General features: G+C 45.3%; 2 protein-coding genes across 3 annotated transcripts; both read right to left on the bottom strand.

Annotated features, from left to right (window-relative positions):
• Positions 1–970: 970 nt before the first annotated feature.
• Positions 971–11,332, bottom strand: tgfb5 (transforming growth factor, beta 5). 2 transcript variants are annotated; one of them, XM_086221775.1, is made up of 8 exons: positions 10,333–11,332; positions 9,611–10,017; positions 7,084–7,247; positions 6,028–6,160; positions 5,836–5,946; positions 5,100–5,280; positions 4,585–4,738; positions 971–1,440 (listed from the first exon to the last, which is right to left on the bottom strand). In XM_086221775.1, the coding sequence occupies exons 1-8, from the start codon at positions 10,344–10,346 to the stop codon at positions 1,282–1,284; spliced, it is 1,323 nt and encodes a 440-aa protein (XP_086077901.1). In that variant the 5' UTR covers positions 10,347–11,332; the 3' UTR covers positions 971–1,281. The 2 variants fall into 2 exon arrangements, with proteins under 2 accessions (XP_086077901.1, XP_086077902.1); XM_086221776.1 differs by having other exon boundaries at positions 9,611–11,332.
• A 149-nt stretch (positions 11,333–11,481) lies between these two features.
• trmt112 (tRNA methyltransferase activator subunit 11-2) lies at positions 11,482–16,007 on the bottom strand. Its single transcript, XM_086221777.1, has 5 exons — positions 15,802–16,007; positions 15,237–15,338; positions 13,461–13,553; positions 13,099–13,214; positions 11,482–11,752 (listed from the first exon to the last, which is right to left on the bottom strand). The coding sequence occupies exons 1-4, from the start codon at positions 15,874–15,876 to the stop codon at positions 13,113–13,115; spliced, it is 372 nt and encodes a 123-aa protein (XP_086077903.1). The 5' UTR covers positions 15,877–16,007; the 3' UTR covers positions 11,482–11,752; positions 13,099–13,112.
• Positions 16,008–16,172: the final 165 nt, after the last annotated feature.

Raw genomic sequence — 16,172 nt, 5'->3', positions numbered from 1 at the left:
CTCTCTTTCACTCACTCTCTCACACACACACACACACACACACACACACACACACACACACACACACACACACACAGAAACCACTGGCATACCAGAGAGCCTATATTTAAAATGAACCCTGGGGATGTTTTTTATTTTCAGCATTTAGCCGTTCTATCAAAAGTGGTCAATGTGGATACTTGGGTGTAGAGAGAAAGAGACTGGTGTGTGTCTGTGTTTGTGTGTGTGAGTGTCAATCAGTGAGGCTGATGGTAAACACGGGGATGACTGAATCTAATCACAACGTAAGAATAGCAATGAGTCAACAGCTTTTTTACAATAAGATAATGAAGGCACACTCTGAAAATGAGCCTGAGAGGGTGATTAGGGAATGTTTGAGCCAGACCCAAACAGTTACAAATTTGCTAAGGCTGCAAAATACCACCTTCCAAACTTGTAGTCGCTCCAAATACAGCCCTGTCATCCCACGTCTCATTTTCAAAGTCTCTTTTTTTTTCCTCCCTCTCTCCTCCCACCACAAATCCCAGAACCTCGAGCAGCAGGGCGAGAGAGAGAGCGAGAGAGAGAGGGAGAGCGAGAGAGACGGAGGAGATGAGGGGAGCATTTAAATCTAGCGTTCCGTGAGTGGCCGGCCCGGTGTCTGGAAATCTCTCACATCCTGTTTACGCCGGGCAGATTTCAGCCTGGGACCGCAGAGAGCTGGCAGTGCTCGGGCCCTGGACACAGCTCCTTTCTCTCTTCTCTATCTGAGCCCTGCCTCCCCCTCGTCTAAAGATCTGCAAACCTTTCCACCACACCACCTTCCTCCTATCAACGCCTTCAACCTAAAGCAAACAAGCACACGTTTAGCTCGACCCGCCACCGCCGCCGCAACTGCAGGGATACGTTTGAAGGGGGCATCGTAATAAAAGAATCCTTTTCATGCTGAAGGTCGAACTGCAGATGTGTCTAAATCACACAACATCCCCTTTAATATATAAGTACAGGTTTAATACAGCTATGTTGTCATATTTACAGCGTCCTACAGCAACGTTCCAGAGAGCGTTTTCATGCCTGTAAAGAATGGGAACAAAATCCTGATATTTGAGTCAGATAGAGTGGGGGGGAAGAAAAACATCTCAAAAGTCTGCTAAAGGTGAGATCAAATAGCGAAGGTAAACCAACAAAGGATCCGTCTGTCCTCTCGTCTAGATTTCCACCCCGAGAGAAACTGTTTCCAGTCCTGGTCCAGTAATCACTCTCCTCCTCCTCCCTCCCTCACCTCCTCCCTCGCTGCACTCGTCAGCGGCACTTGCAGGATTTGACGACCATATTGGAGAGTTGCTCAACTCGTGGCGTGCGGCCAATGAAGTACATGATGGTGAGGGGTTCCAGGTCCTGAGGAACGCAGCAGGGGGAGATGGAGGCTTCGGGGTTCAGCTTGTTGTACAAGGGCAGGATCTGACCAGAGAGCAGAGAGCAAGATGAGACTAAATACTTTTCTCAGTCAGATGAGAACAGATTTGGTTCACATGAAAGATTCTCTTGTGTTTGCGGTTGGTTCTTTCTCACTGGTGTGGAACGAGAGTTGCCACGAAGGAAAAAAAGCTCATGTACATTTGGCACCAATCAAATCTGAATAAGCTGCACAGTCCTGCTGGAGCAGATTGTGAGAGTGAAGTTAAAATTTCTGCTCATTTAGTCACAGACATTCAATGAGACATAAAACTACTAATACTTGAAAGGAGCTTGTTAAAATGATACACATATTTAGCTCGAAGCTGATAGCGACTGACATCCAACACCACCAAAAACATCCATTTCCTAACTCTCAAATTTATCATCCAGTATAATCTGTGAGTGGATAAAGAAGGCGTGGATTAGACCAGATGATGCACTTCAGAGTTTGTAAACATGCGTGACTGCTGTTTTTAGCTGTGAGTCGCATTAGCTTTAAGCTAAATGTGCGGTAGCTCTTTCTGCATTCTGGAGACACCAAGAAGTGATGCAGCAGCGAAAAAAAAACACATCAACACGCCTCTTTGTGAGTGCTTGAAATACAAAAAAAAAAAAACAATTTATAATGGGAAATATTGCTTGAACCGGATCAGCCACCATGGCATTTTTCATAATGTAAAATACAACTGTCAGTGCAACGTAACATATTTCTTCGACGGAACAATATGCTGGATGGAAAAATCAGACCAGGCATTCTGTACGAGTCGGTGTGGCTTCCGGCCAACCCATTCGCTCCGAGACAGACGGCTGTGTTGTGTAATCTCATATGTTTTGTTGCGAAGCTATAATAAGCTTGTGCGAGGTGATAGTCCATTTATGACCCTGGGGTTAACCAGTCTGAGCTAACTGTGGTGTTCAGACACCACAAACAATGCTCATTAAGCTCTTTTTAAAAGGCGAATGTCACTAGAGACTAAACAGTTACTGCACAGCTGCTTTTCTTTTGTTCCGACTGGATTAACGCCGCGTTACTTTGCAGTCACGCATGATTTCTGTTTATATCAAATAGCTGTATTTCTCACGCCATGCAGGCACAAAAATGCTCATAAATCTTACGACTGAAGTAAAAGATATTTGAAAAAATAAAAATAAAAGTTAATCTATCTTAACCTGACCTAAAAAGTTTAGCTTCACCTTTTAGAAACAGCAATTTTTGTTGTGTTTTATATATCAAGAGCCAGAATATATGTTCAGTGAGTGACGTCACAGTGGTGGTTGTTAGCCAATCAACCACTTTTCCCACATTCAAGACCAAACACAAACATGCATTAGTCCAGAGTTGCAAATCTAAATCAATCAGCCAACACCAAAAAGTGTATTTCAAGTACTCACAAAGATGTTTTTCTCTCGTGCATCACTCCAGAGTGCAGAAAGAGCCAACGTTAAATATTTAGCTTGAAGCTAATAGCGACTGACCTCTAACTGCAACAAAACTGCCCAAAAATGTACAAACTCAAAACTTTGTCAAAGTTTACAAACTCTTGAGTTTAATTTGAGATAAACGAACATTCTTAACAGACCTTGTTTGGGTAGCTTGGCTTGGAGCCAAACCTACTTAATGTGGCTGGCTCTTTCTGCACTCTGGAGTCACAAAGAAGGAAGTGATGCAGGAGGGGGGGGGCACTTATTTGGGACAACTTAAAAGGTGAAGCATCGCGAACAATAACGAGGAATATAAACCCATCGTTCAGTCTAAAAGTGAAGTTGCTGCAGCGGTAATCAGGATGGAAAGCGGACCCAACCTGCCGGGTGTGTGTGTGTGTGTGTCACAGGCTTGTAATTAAGTGTCACTTCCTCATCCTAAACACAAGCGTGGATTTGATTATCATCACAATAACATGTTCCATTCAATTGATGAGCTGCTCATGGCGTGTAAACCAAGATTAACTTGTTTCTTTCAGCTGCAACCTTTGTTGTTTTAGACTTCTTTGGGTAAGTGAAGATTAAATATGAAAAATAATTGAAACTGGTGACTATGCTTGAAGAGCCAACAAGCACACAGCTTTAGTTCCTCGATCAATGAAAGCCAACTGGGAATAAATGAATCTGGGAAGACTAGAGGGGGAGGTATCCACGCGGCAAGGTCCATGGGATTTTCCAGGAATGGTGATGTTATTTTCCTAAAAAGCTGGTCAATAGGAGGTGCTTTTATCTGGAAGTTAACCAGCTCCATTAGGCACGCAGCCTGTGTTACCATGGTGATGTAAAGTGACCCTGAAAACTTACTACTACCCACAAACCCCTTGAAAGTCACAAAATAAACTGCTTTTTTTGGACAAAACCAAACGTCTTCACACAGCACCACTAACACACACTAATTAACAAGTTGTATCTTGCCTGTTTATTGTGTGCATGCACACATTATGTGGTTTCATGGGGAGTTAGATTACTGGAACTTCTTAGTCAGACACTGTGACTTCCAGTCTTTAAGCTAAGTGAAGCTAATCGTGTCCAGACCCCACAATCATCCTCAGCTGACAGGCAGTTGGGAGATTACAGGGTTCTCCTTTCTCACAGCAAGAAGGAAATGAGCTTATTTAACCAAAACAATTCCTTCAAGAAATATTTATGAACAAATCCCCTTTCCACATCTAACAAAAACATTTGGGAGGTTACGCAATGACTTTGTCCTCATATAAGACTGTTTCAAAGAAACGCACTGGATTATCTTCAAGTCAAGCTTGTGGTACCTGGCAGTTCGTATCAGTATCATTCAATAAATCCAGGTACCTTGACTTCCATCCTGGTTCCCGGCCAACAGCTTCACTTTTAATTTTTTCATCGTTTATTAAAACTCATTGAAAACAGGTTTCAATTTCCAGCTCCTTGGTATTTTCACAAATTCTCATAAGGTTAAAAAATATCAGCCAATTTACCAGATGTAGATTAACTCAGGCAGTTTCACCATGTTGGCAATTTTCCACTAAAAGTGTTTTTACAGAGATCAAAAAATCAAATGCAACTTGGAAACTTACTCTTCAGCTATTAACATTTGGTATCGAATGGACAGTAATAAAGCAGTTTGGTCCTACTTATTCAACATCTGGACCTCCATCCTAGTCAAACAGTCGGCTGAACTCAACTCACCATGTTGTAGTGGTTGTTTGCGCTCCAGAGATACGGACAGTTGCCCGCACAGAAGTTGGCTTTGTAACCTTTGGGCTCGTGGATCCACTTCCAGTTGAGGTCACGCCTGAAGTCGATATAGAGCGAGCGCAGGCAGCAGCCCTGATCTGACCCGCTGAGACGCGCGCGCGCACACACACACACACGCGCACACACACACACACACACACACACAAAAACATTGTCAACTCACATCTTGCCATGGGCTCAAAGGTGGGTCATGGGAAAATGGGTCACGATTGAAGAAGCGGCCATCAAAAGTTAACGACCATGCAAAGCTGCCAGAGTTTCCCCATCAGTGTGAGCGAGTCTAAACAGACGGCTGCCTGCCCACTGGCCAGCAGACTAAACACAGGCGGAACTCTCAGTTTAGTCACACAATAGTCTGACAAATGAGTTGTGGCTGAGGAGAAAAATGTCTGAATTCCATGCCCCAACTCAAGAGGAGTGTCAGTGTCACACAGTTTGAGACGCACCGAGAGCAGGTTGTGGTGTCGGTGGCAGCCGCCCTCTTCTTGCGGTTCTTCTTGGCTGGGTTGTCCACTCTGTCACTGGGCAGCAGGGTGAGGATGAGGTGAGGCGTCTTGGTGCTGAAATCTGCCTGACCTTTAACCTGACCAGGCTTCCTTATCTGACGGAGCTGCTCATCATCAACACCTGAGGAAACAATCACACCTGTGAGTGCGCGTGGGTTTGCTCACTCGGAGAACGACGACACTGACTTTCCATAAATTCTGCTCTGACAGATGAACAGACTAAATGACACACATTCACGGCACCATTTTGGATAAATTATCTTATCTTCGGTTTTTCTCTTAAAAATCGGACTTTCCAGCTTTCATATTTAGACCGACAACAACTGTCTAGCGTCAAACTTAGAGATGCTTCAACGGAAGCATTATGAGGAAAGCACGTTATTAACTGGAGGAAGAATTTAGGCAGCACACACCATCTATTGATCGACGGTGCGCAGGAGAAGAACGGCGATGTTCACATTTTTTCAGTCTGCAGGGTTTTTATTGTCCAGAAGTGACTTCAATGTCCTCATAAAGCTAACAGTCATAAATCCAAATGATGGCAAGCACCCACTGGGATAGGAAGAACGAGGTCATTGCTTGACTCACTGTAACAGGAGCTCAAATCTAACGTATCCGTGTTCAGGCTCAATCAAAAACATGTGAACGTTCTTGAAAGTTTGTCAGTTCAGCTCACCTGCAAAGAGCGCCTCCAGCTCCTCACTCTTGTTGGGGACAATGTTGTTAGTGGAGGGGACAAAGGTGCAGCAGGGACAGTGGACACCAAGTCTGAGGCCTAAATTATTCTCTGATTAGGAGGAGGGACACAAAAGGACACCTTAAGATCATGCCAGCATACATTGACGTGTCTGTCGGTGCTGCAGCTCACCTGGGTCCGACACCCAGTCTTTAACCGTTTCGGTGACATCTACAGAGAGCCAGGCTCCCTTCGCCCGCGGCTGAACGGTACGAGAGTCGATATAACGCTGGGTTGAGGTGCTTTCTTCATCTGGCTTCAACAGCTGATACACACACACACACACACACACACACACACACACACACACACACACACACACACAGGACAAGAGGACAGTGAGACATTCAGACTAAGACCTTGTTTAGAACACTCACCCAAATCTGATTTTCTGGTATATTCAGAGTGATTTGAAACCTTCTGAATGGCCACATCACATCAAATTTGATTTTTGCATTCACACTTGAAAGTGATCTGAAACCTGATTTGAATCTGATGCTCACAGATGCGTCTCAGTCTCAAGACGTAACCTGTTCCTCCATGGAAAATGGCCGCCTCAAGTTTGTGTCTTGTAGATATTTTGGTGATTACAGAACACAACAAAACTGATATAATCACTTGCGGATAACAATGTGGATGGAAAACAAATAACCCACAGATTTTCCTGTTGCCTGAACAAAGCCTCAGAAACACACACACACACACACACACAAATGTTTGCTTTCTTTACATTTCGCAGTCATAATAGTCTGTAGATGTTATAATTCCACTGCGGTGAGTTCACCGCCTCATTTTCTGCATAGCGCATGAACAGAGTTGAGTTTAACACGGTATGATCGTAAAACGCATAACCTGCAGGAGTGTAAATGAGGCTGATGGACTTTCTAAGAGAGGTGTGAAATTTTCCCCTCCAGCCCAAAAAAGAAACATAGATCTCTTGTTTATTATTTCGTATCAAATTTCTCCTGCAAACCTGGATTAAAGTAAAGGTGCACGTGCAAATTGAACCTCGGGAAGGTTGCGTAAACTGATAGTTGAAGTGTTCCGTTCTTGAAGTCGTACCAAAAAAAGCACGCAAACATGTCCATCAAAAAGAAGTCGAAAAGTTTGATTTGGGGCTTTGTTGAACATTAAAGGGGGACACAGGGACCTGCATGGCAGGGATCGAGCGTTGACTGGATCCTCTACCTGGTAGATCTCCACCCTCTGCTCCGAGGCCCGTGCCAGCGGGTTTGGAGCTCTGAAGATCCTGAATTCAGCTTTGACCAGGGTGCTATTGGTCAGATCCACCCCGCTGACGTCAAAGAGGACCACTCTGTAATGGGGGTTGGGGGGGGCTGGCTGTACTGCATCTGGAGGAAAGAGTAAAACAGATGACTACTTCTCTATGCGTTTCAGACAATGTAGTATTTGTAATAATGTTAAAAACAGCAGTTCCTGGACATAATTACTGTTGATGTGTGTCTAAAAGTAAATGAAAGGTTTAGTCTGAGTGAGAAAATGTATCTGGTTTTGTGCTTAACGTGTGGGTGACTGTTGCATTCATAGCTTTACTGTATGGCACAGTTATGTAATTACAAACCCTTCAGTATAGAGCACCGTAAATCCTCCAGTCTCTCGAGTTGTCCACATGAGACCTGCTGAGCTACACGGCAGCCAAATGTGGACCTGATCTGGAGCTTCAGAGCATTTAGATCCTCTCAAGAATCCTCATTCTCTCAGAAGCCAGACCCCCACTACTCCTCTCCCCTGACCTTACCAGACTGCTCTAGATGTTCTATTGAGCGTTAGCCACTTAGCCATTACATCCATTTCAGCAGTGAGTATTTGTCAAAACTTTAATTGTGTTGACATTTTGTGAAAGCGCCAACAGTCATCCCGACACTGTCCCAAAATCAATAGCGAGGTATTCTGTGTTCTGTAGTCTTCGAGGTTCTGTTGAGGTGAAGTGTGTCATCCGGGTGCTTTACTTGATTCTACGCTTTCTTTTCTAGATGCAGAAAACCTTCACTCATCATTGCTGCAGAATAAAAGAAACTGCCGGATAACACACCAAAACTGGAATGCAGCGTTCTCTTCCTCATAACAGTTTGCAACCTCTCCATCATCCCATATGTCTGCCACAGGAAGTGAGCGACAGCAATCTAGTTTAGGTCATATTGAAAACATGTGTTAAGTCTCATAGGATTCTATGAGCCCTACACATCTGTACATGCTGACAGTATGTCAGCGGTTCCCAACCGTAGCTCAGGATGCCCCGTGACAAGATACATCTGATGATTAAAGGCACAAGAGTGAAAAAATACATCTGTGACATAAATTACAGACGGGTGTCTGTAATGAAAAAGATGGAGAGGACTGGACATGGTGGGATCTGAAGGAGACAAATTAAAGGAAGAACCAACACAAAGTGTCTCAGTGAAGTGTTGGGCCACCACGAAGCGCCAGAACACCCTGGCAACGATTCCACAAGCGTCTGGAACTCTGCTGGAGGGATTAACACAGTTTCCCAAAACACAGTTCCTCCCTGATTTGGTTGATGGCAGCAGAGAGCACTGTGGGAGCGACTTCTTCCACACTGAGTTGGGATCTGGTGATTGCAAAGGCCAAATTATATCATTCACATCATTTTCTCACTCATCGCCCTGGCGCACCGTCATCCTGTTTCTTATTCAGGGTTTTCCTCTCATCTGTCGGTGCCTGTTTTCTCTCCAGTCGCTCTTGTTTCTTGACAGATTCCTGGATGTTTTCACCTCTTTCTTTCTTTTAAGCTCCTTCACATGAAACGGTATGAGCAGGAAAACTCTTTGGCTGCTCATATTGCCTCATTTGAAGGAACACTGAGCCAAAATCGTTTGGGAACTGGAGGTGGATGAAGCGCTGAATGTCTGTAGTTAAGTGAAAGTATAGTTTCCTTGTCACAGTGACTTAAGTGAAAGTACATGCACAGATTTACATGAGTCAGTCATAAAGTTGGACGTCTGACATGTATTTATGTACAAAAACTACAAATTTGTCTGTAACTTAGACACAAAAATGCCTTTTCAGATTATAATTCACATTACAGTAACAAGAAAATGACGAACGCGGCCTTGTATTCGTGGTTATTTCGAATTTTTTTTTATCCTTTCGTTAATAGTTTTACATCCCGTCGACTGGATAATTTTGTAACCCACCAGTCGGAGACACATGTAGTGAAGTAATGTTCCTCCATTTTAAATCTAGTGAGATTATGCTGACAGCGATCTCCTTGCAAAGTGCAGATAGTCAGTCAGGGCTACTGAACCTCCAGACCTCCACAGCAATTGAGCGCTGCTGGACGTAAAAAGCAAATCTCAATTTCAGTCCTCATGTTGTAAAACTACTTTGAGTGGAAACTCATGTACTGAAACATAAAACCAAAGAGCTGAGACAAACAGAATAAGTTAAACCACATTTTGGTCAGTTGATTAAAACCAAAGATTTCGAAGGCATGAATGTAACTTCTGAATGTAAAGGTTTATCATAACCATCAGCAAACACAAGACGCATTCAGGACCTGCGTTCATCAAGGTATCAAGAATTTCTCAATGATACGCGGCCCTCCACTCAGTGGCCAAAAACCTAGGGCTAAGAACCAGTCCACCACTGGTAGACCTCAGGCAGCCTCTCAAGGTCCCCTCGTGGAGGGTTCACACCGCTGATATGCCCTCACTGAAAACTCAGATGGACTCACTTGTGTCGGTGCGGGGGGGCAGCATGTCAATCCGCTGCACCTCTTTGGCGTAATAGTCCTCCTCGCTGCTCTCGCGCTCGCACGCCGACTCCGCCAGGCGCGCGCGCTCCTTCAGCAGCTCGCGCGTGCTGTTGTAAAGCAGCATGACCTCCGGGGGCACCGGGCCGGTGGACGGGACCTCCTCGGGGGTCGGTGGACTGCGGATGCGAAGCTTGCTAAGGATTTGTCCGCGAACCGCCTCGATGCGCCTGGACTTCTGCTCGTCCAGGTTGATGAACTGGCACGTGTTGATGCCCTCGACCAGGGCACCGGAGAACCGGAGCAGCAGCAGCAGCGCCACGCGGGAGAGCCACATTGTCCGGTGAGGAGACGGAGGGATGGAGGAGAGGCTCCTGGAGGAAATCCGGCTGAAACACGGCGACTGTGACACTAGTGCTGACTCTTGCAACCAAAAGTCAAGTCATGTAAAAACCTCAACAATAAAAACTCGCTACAATAAAATAAATAGTCCAAAAATATTTCAAATTCTCTCTGTTAAAGGGAAACCACGTCTGCGTACTGGGCATCTCCCGCTACGGTCATTTTAAAAGGTTTCTCATGCATGCGCCTTCCTGTAGCAACCGAGACACAACGACGCATCGTCAACGACGTCCAGACTTGAGGTAAAAAACAAAACCAAAAATAATAATTAGAGATCAATAATCAGAATTAGGGAGCTCAACCTGCTTCCAAACATTAGCTGGAAACTTGGTGGACGCGTCAGTTCCAGGCTGGCGCGCTACGAGCTCCCGTCGTCCCGCACCGGTGAGAAACGTACTACAATCAGTCCGACCAGTAGAATCCGTCTCCGCTGTCCATCCTCGGATCACTTACAGGAGAAAAGAGTCCTCTCAGGAGCTCAGCCCATGTCGCAAGTCCTCGAACCTGAGCTGCTCACTTCATCTGAGGCGGCGGAGAGGTTCCTGCGCCTTCACCTCCAAAAAACCCATCAGAGGAGTAAAAACGAAACCCGCTTCAAAAAAAAAAAAAAAAACAACCCTTCAAAAAAGCCAAATAGGACCTCCCAGTCCCTGCTATAGGTAAACAGAGAAACTTCTGATTTATGTTGGAAAGACCATGACGGACCTGTTGATCTCCCTCATATAGACATCAAAACAGCAGAAGTCAGACGCAGAGAATAAATGAAAGGAGTTCTTGTGCTGCGAGTTTTTTCTCCCTAAGAGAAGCAACTTAGCAGTGAGTTCGAGGTCCCGGGAAGAAATGAGGTCCCCCCCCCCAGGATCCACGCGGGTCTGAAAGCTCAGAGACCTGCTGCGGAGTGAGACTCCATTATGGTGCAGACAGAGAGAGAGAGAGAGAGAGAAAACCAGACTCAGACAGAAGGAGGAGGAGGGATGGAGGGGGTGGATGTCTGCTTGGTGGATGTCTGCTTGGTGGTGGTTGCGGGGCGGGTTGCCACCAAAGGGAAGGGAGTGTGATAATGTAGGAAAGAGCCATCTTCCATAGAGGCACAAGCACAGATTTTAATTGCTTCTCTCCACAAAAATACCAGCAGCACCGCCCTCTCGCCGCAGGTAAACACCCCCCAGGGCAAAGCGGACATCATGGAGTTGGATCACTTTTATGCACTCTGTACAGTAAGAATGTGAACCAAAAGGTTTTACCTCAGTGCCGAAACTCATCGGTGGCCGCATGGTAAAAGTGCAAAACGGTACATCGAGTTGCCCTTAGTGAATATCATCAGAGTGGAGTGAGAACTTTGCAGTGTTTCCTTCTGTTTCATCACCTTACAGGTGGGAACCTGCGACTCAATCAGAAGCAGGGGAAGACAGAGGTGGTTTAACACAAGAAATGATTGTTTAAAGCATTACTTCACCCCAAAACCTTTATTTTGACTCTCAGATACGGACAAATATGTGTTGAGAGCTCCTGCATCGCTCCTTGGTGACTCCAGAATGTAGAAAGAGCCAGACACATATTTGTCTGTCAGACTTGGGCAGTCCTGATGTACAGCAGGCAGCCGGTTAGCTTAACCTAGCATCAACGTGTCAAGCATGATCCAATTCTTCAGCGCCAAGGGTTGCCGAGCAACCAGTAGAGACTGTGGTCCCAGTTAACAAGCAGTCCTGCTCCAAACTCACCCTATGATGGAAAACAAGTGTATTTACAATTTGGTTTTTAAACAGATGAAACAAAATAGACAGAACATGATCGTTATCACTCCGGGTGTGGAGAGGTGACTTTTGACAGGCAAGAAGTTTCCATTACAACATAGTAAGATAAAGCATCAGGCTCCTGGCTGTGAGAATCTCATCCATCAACAGATGACGTGCGTGTGTCCCCTCACTTTTAATCAAGAGAATAAAAGGTTGAATAAACTGGATCATGGAGAAACCTGCCTGACTCCATCCCAACAATTTCAGAAGGCGGCTCTGCTTCTGAGAGATATTCAGTTAAAAAGACTTTTCCAAATTTTATTAGATGCCTCCTCAAGCAGCCCCTCCCTGTTTTATCTCTTCTAGCTCCTTTCTTTGCTCTGTTCCTCTTCCGTCTCACTGTTAATTACAGCTCAGGATCTGGAGAGGACTGTTAATCTGTCAGGGGTGGCTTTTATTGCTGCTCTGCTGCCATCCCATTATACTGTTATTATAGTTGCGGCTGCAGGCCTGTAATTGCTGTAAGTAGAAGGGAAAGGTAGGAGAGACTCAAGCTGCCTACAGGCCTCTGGTCAAAGCCCCCCACCCCTCAAATCCTTGCCATGCTTCCAAGAATGAGAACACCGTCTCCTGTTTGAACTTGACTGATTGCTGCACCTTTTTTCTGCAATAAAACTTCTTGGAATATAATTTGCCTTTGTGGATCTGAACTATTTCTTTCTGCAGTCTTAAAAAGCACAGATGGAGCGTAGGGCTTCTGAAAGCCCGCCCAGGTGGGGGGAAACTGTTTGTGCTTTAATGTGCGGCTTGAAAAAATAAACTTCCTCAAAAACAACTTGTAGCCCGTCTGCTCTTTTCTGCCTTTTTTCCTCAAAGCCAAATATAGACAAGCCACTGCCACGTCATCTGGCCCTCAGCAACCCTGACAGAGGTCTAGAACGGGTTCAGAGCCTGCACACACAGCAGTGGGGTTAAACTCCAGTACGCCTGTAATAAACAAATCCATATTTCCCACAAAAACACTTTTAGCTGTCATGGCAATTCAAACAGTTTTATTGAAAGGAGCCAAAAACAGTTATAAAAATAAATACAGATAAAACCACTGGGGCTTGTCTTGCGAGACATTTGGATTCGTTGTTTTTCCAACGTCTCCCCTCCAGCTGCTTAATCAGCCACTGAGATGTCAGAAACACAATCAACCGAACTGAGAAACCAGTTTTCTCCTGGCAACAACTCAAGCCAGCATCCACTGTCCTCCCTCTTTCTGAGCAGGCAGGCACATGCGCGCACACGTGCACGCAAACACACACACACACACACACACACACACACCAGTCTAGGTCGGTCTACACTTCATCTTCGTTCAGCAGCATGTTGGGGATTCCTCTGGAGATTGGGAACTCACGTCCTGATTCGGGACACTGCAGACAGCCCTCGATCACTTCCACCTGCAGCACACACAGCCATGAGTTCTACCACCACTAGAGGTCACCACAGAGCAATAGACGCCAATCAGGAAAAGATAAGTGGATGTATCGGAGGTGGTTTTTGTAGCTGGGGTTAGGCAACTTAGTTCCAGTAAAAGTGACAGGTGATGCTCAATGAATTATTTAAGATCATCATGTACTTTTAACAAGTTTCTATTTCACCGTAACAAAGAGCATGGTGCAAAACGCTGACTGGCAGCTGCATACCTCCAACAGAACTCTGTGCACTTTCTTCAGGAACTCTTCATTTTCCTCGTAGTTTGGCACCAGATCACCAGGCAGGTCCTGCCGATGACCCAGCTACAGGGGGGAAAAGCTCATTGAGCTGAAAGGTTTTTTTGCTTTTTTCCCCATCAAAACACCTCAAACCAAATGGTCAAACTCAAATGGTGATTTTGACTTTTTCTCCAAATTCATTACTGGTTGTAATCCCAAAGTATAAAAAGGCATGGCCAAGGGTCTGTGACACTTTAAAATTAACATTCTTTTTCATGAGAGGGAGTTAATTTTATGTGTAAATGAACACGGCAGCATAAACATCTGAAAAAGTAGATTTGTCAACACTTCAAACACCTGCAGCGCTGCTGCGTACGAAGTAAACTGACACAGAGAACATGATTTATTGCATAATAGCCTAGGTCTCCAACGCAGGAACATTTCTGAGTACCCGTTATCAAAAAAGAAAAGTTGAATAGACGACTACACAGTTTTCTATTACAATATCTAAACCAGGGGTGATTCCACTGATTAACACATCTTCAGCCACAGAAGAGTGTTAAAGTGTTTGGTTGGAAAAAAAAACCTGCATACACACGGCCCTCCATGGCACGATTGCTGATCCAGTAAAGGGCCGTGTGACTGCAGGTTTCTCATTCCAACCAAGTAAAAGCTACACCTGATCCAACCAATGAGCTGTGAGGCCACAGCTCGGTTGATTTAAGTAGATTCAGGTGCTGCTCTTCCTCGTTGGGGGGGGGGGGGGGGGGGGGGGGTCCAGCCTGCTGGACTGTCTCAGTGAACCTCCTGTTGGTTGATTGTTTCACCTCTCATCCGAGAGGCTTCTTCAGTTCTAGTGAAGAGTGTGGAAACTCCAGCTTATAAACCTATGTGGGAGTGGTCAGTGCTATTGTGGTGGAAATGACCCTCCCGAGACTCACCTGGCCTCTGTCGAGAATTTGGACATGGTCGTCCTGGAAGGAGTGGCTTTCCTCCTTGAGGTGGAGGAAAACCGCTGAGTCCTGTCCTCCAGAGTTGGCTCTTCTATGTTGGGCCATGCGCTCGTTGAGGGGCTGTTTGGTTTCCCCTATGTAGAGATCCGTGCAGGCCTCACTGCATCTGACAGCGTATACCAGATTGCTTTTCTGGCTGTGAGGGGTGGGATCTTTGGGGTGAACCAGTCTTTGTCTCAGAGTGTTGTCTGGTTTAACTCACTCCTTCCAGGACGACCATGTCCAAATTCTCGACAGAGAGGACAGATGGTTTGAAAGAGGAGTTAAAGAAGCCATCCACGTCAGGATAGAGAAACCATCTTTGAACAGAGGAGGTGGACTGCGACATTTCCTTTCACCTATTTACAACCAAGTCCTTTCAAAGCTTCCCCAAAGAGTTCAGCTGAGAGACCCATGTGGAACGGCTGATGCCATTACAGCCCACTAGCATCTGAGTGGTCGGTGAAACTCCCTAACGACCACCCCTGAAACTCCCTGACACCGCACAACGACTGTCGTTTGGAGAGGCCAGGTGAGTCTCGGGAGGGTCGTTTCCACCACAATAGCACTGACCACTCGTACATAGGTTTATAAGATGGAGTTTCCACACTCTTCACTAGAACTGAAGAAGCCTCTCGGATGAGAGGTGAAACGTCTTCAAGATAAACTTACGTCCAGTTGACCAGATTTTACTTCGCTTCGATCTACGATGACCTGGATGAATGAGAACCTACACAGACCTCCTGTTGGTTCTTGAGCAGCTGGTGGGACTCACCTCGTCTGCAGCCTGGACCAGGGCGTGCCACTCCAGCTTGGGGATCATCCTGCTAACAAACTGAGGGTTGAAAGCCACCTCATTCACCTTGACCTCAGTTGCCTGCACGATGAAATGAGTAGAGCGGACACTGAGACTCAAGTAACAGAATCTGACCGGGAATTATTCATCTTGACGGTACACAGTAAAAGAAAAGGGCCGATAGCGCCCCCCCCCCCCACTGTGATACAGTCTATCAAATAAAAATCAAAATATACGAAATAACGCAATATGATTAAAATGGTCAGAATTACACGAGGGGCAGTATTTACTAAAAACAAAAACGAAGACATTTGTTTTGTTGCATCCTTGTTACAAAGAAGAGCATTAACATAAGCCCTGCTGCTAGCTTGCTAACCTTTGAGCTATCATTTGCTATGAAAGTCAGCTTTTGTAAGAAAACATTATCCTGATAAAAGCAACATGTCTTTTATATCTGATAAGATTTCACACTCCTAAGAATTCTCGAACCTAGACTGTAAAGGCATGCCGTTTAAAGTGTGAGACTCGTGCACAGATTGTTTACCTTGATGAGCAGCGGGTATCCTTTCGTGATCCCCTTCACATGAGAGGTCAACATATTGTGTGTCAGTAGCTTCATGGTTTTCCACAGCAAGGACTCAGATACAGGGTTCACGATATTTAAATAATACCCTAAGATTACTACGGTTTGGCGGCTCCGCGAAATCGCAGCGTGACAAGTATACCGGAAGTGGTGCTTCGCTGTCAAAGTCCTCCAAGTTTTTTTTCAGCCGTTGGTTCCGCGATGCTTTATATGAGCGGCATTGTTTCGCTGTTCAGAGGGCGTAATTCCACGAGCTCTGGATTATGTCAGTAACTGCAATTACAGTCTTAATCTACAAATTATATGTACTTTATCAGTACATGTATTTAAGA

Source organism: Aulostomus chinensis, chromosome 13 (genome assembly GCF_037954235.1).
Source record: "Aulostomus chinensis isolate RoL2024-O1b breed Wild chromosome 13, RoL_Achi_v1.0, whole genome shotgun sequence".
In the NCBI taxonomy this organism is placed as follows: Eukaryota; Metazoa; Chordata; class Actinopteri; order Syngnathiformes; family Aulostomidae; genus Aulostomus; species Aulostomus chinensis.
The sequence above is the reverse complement of the archived record's forward strand: the minus strand, read 5'-3'. Positions and strand labels throughout refer to the sequence as shown.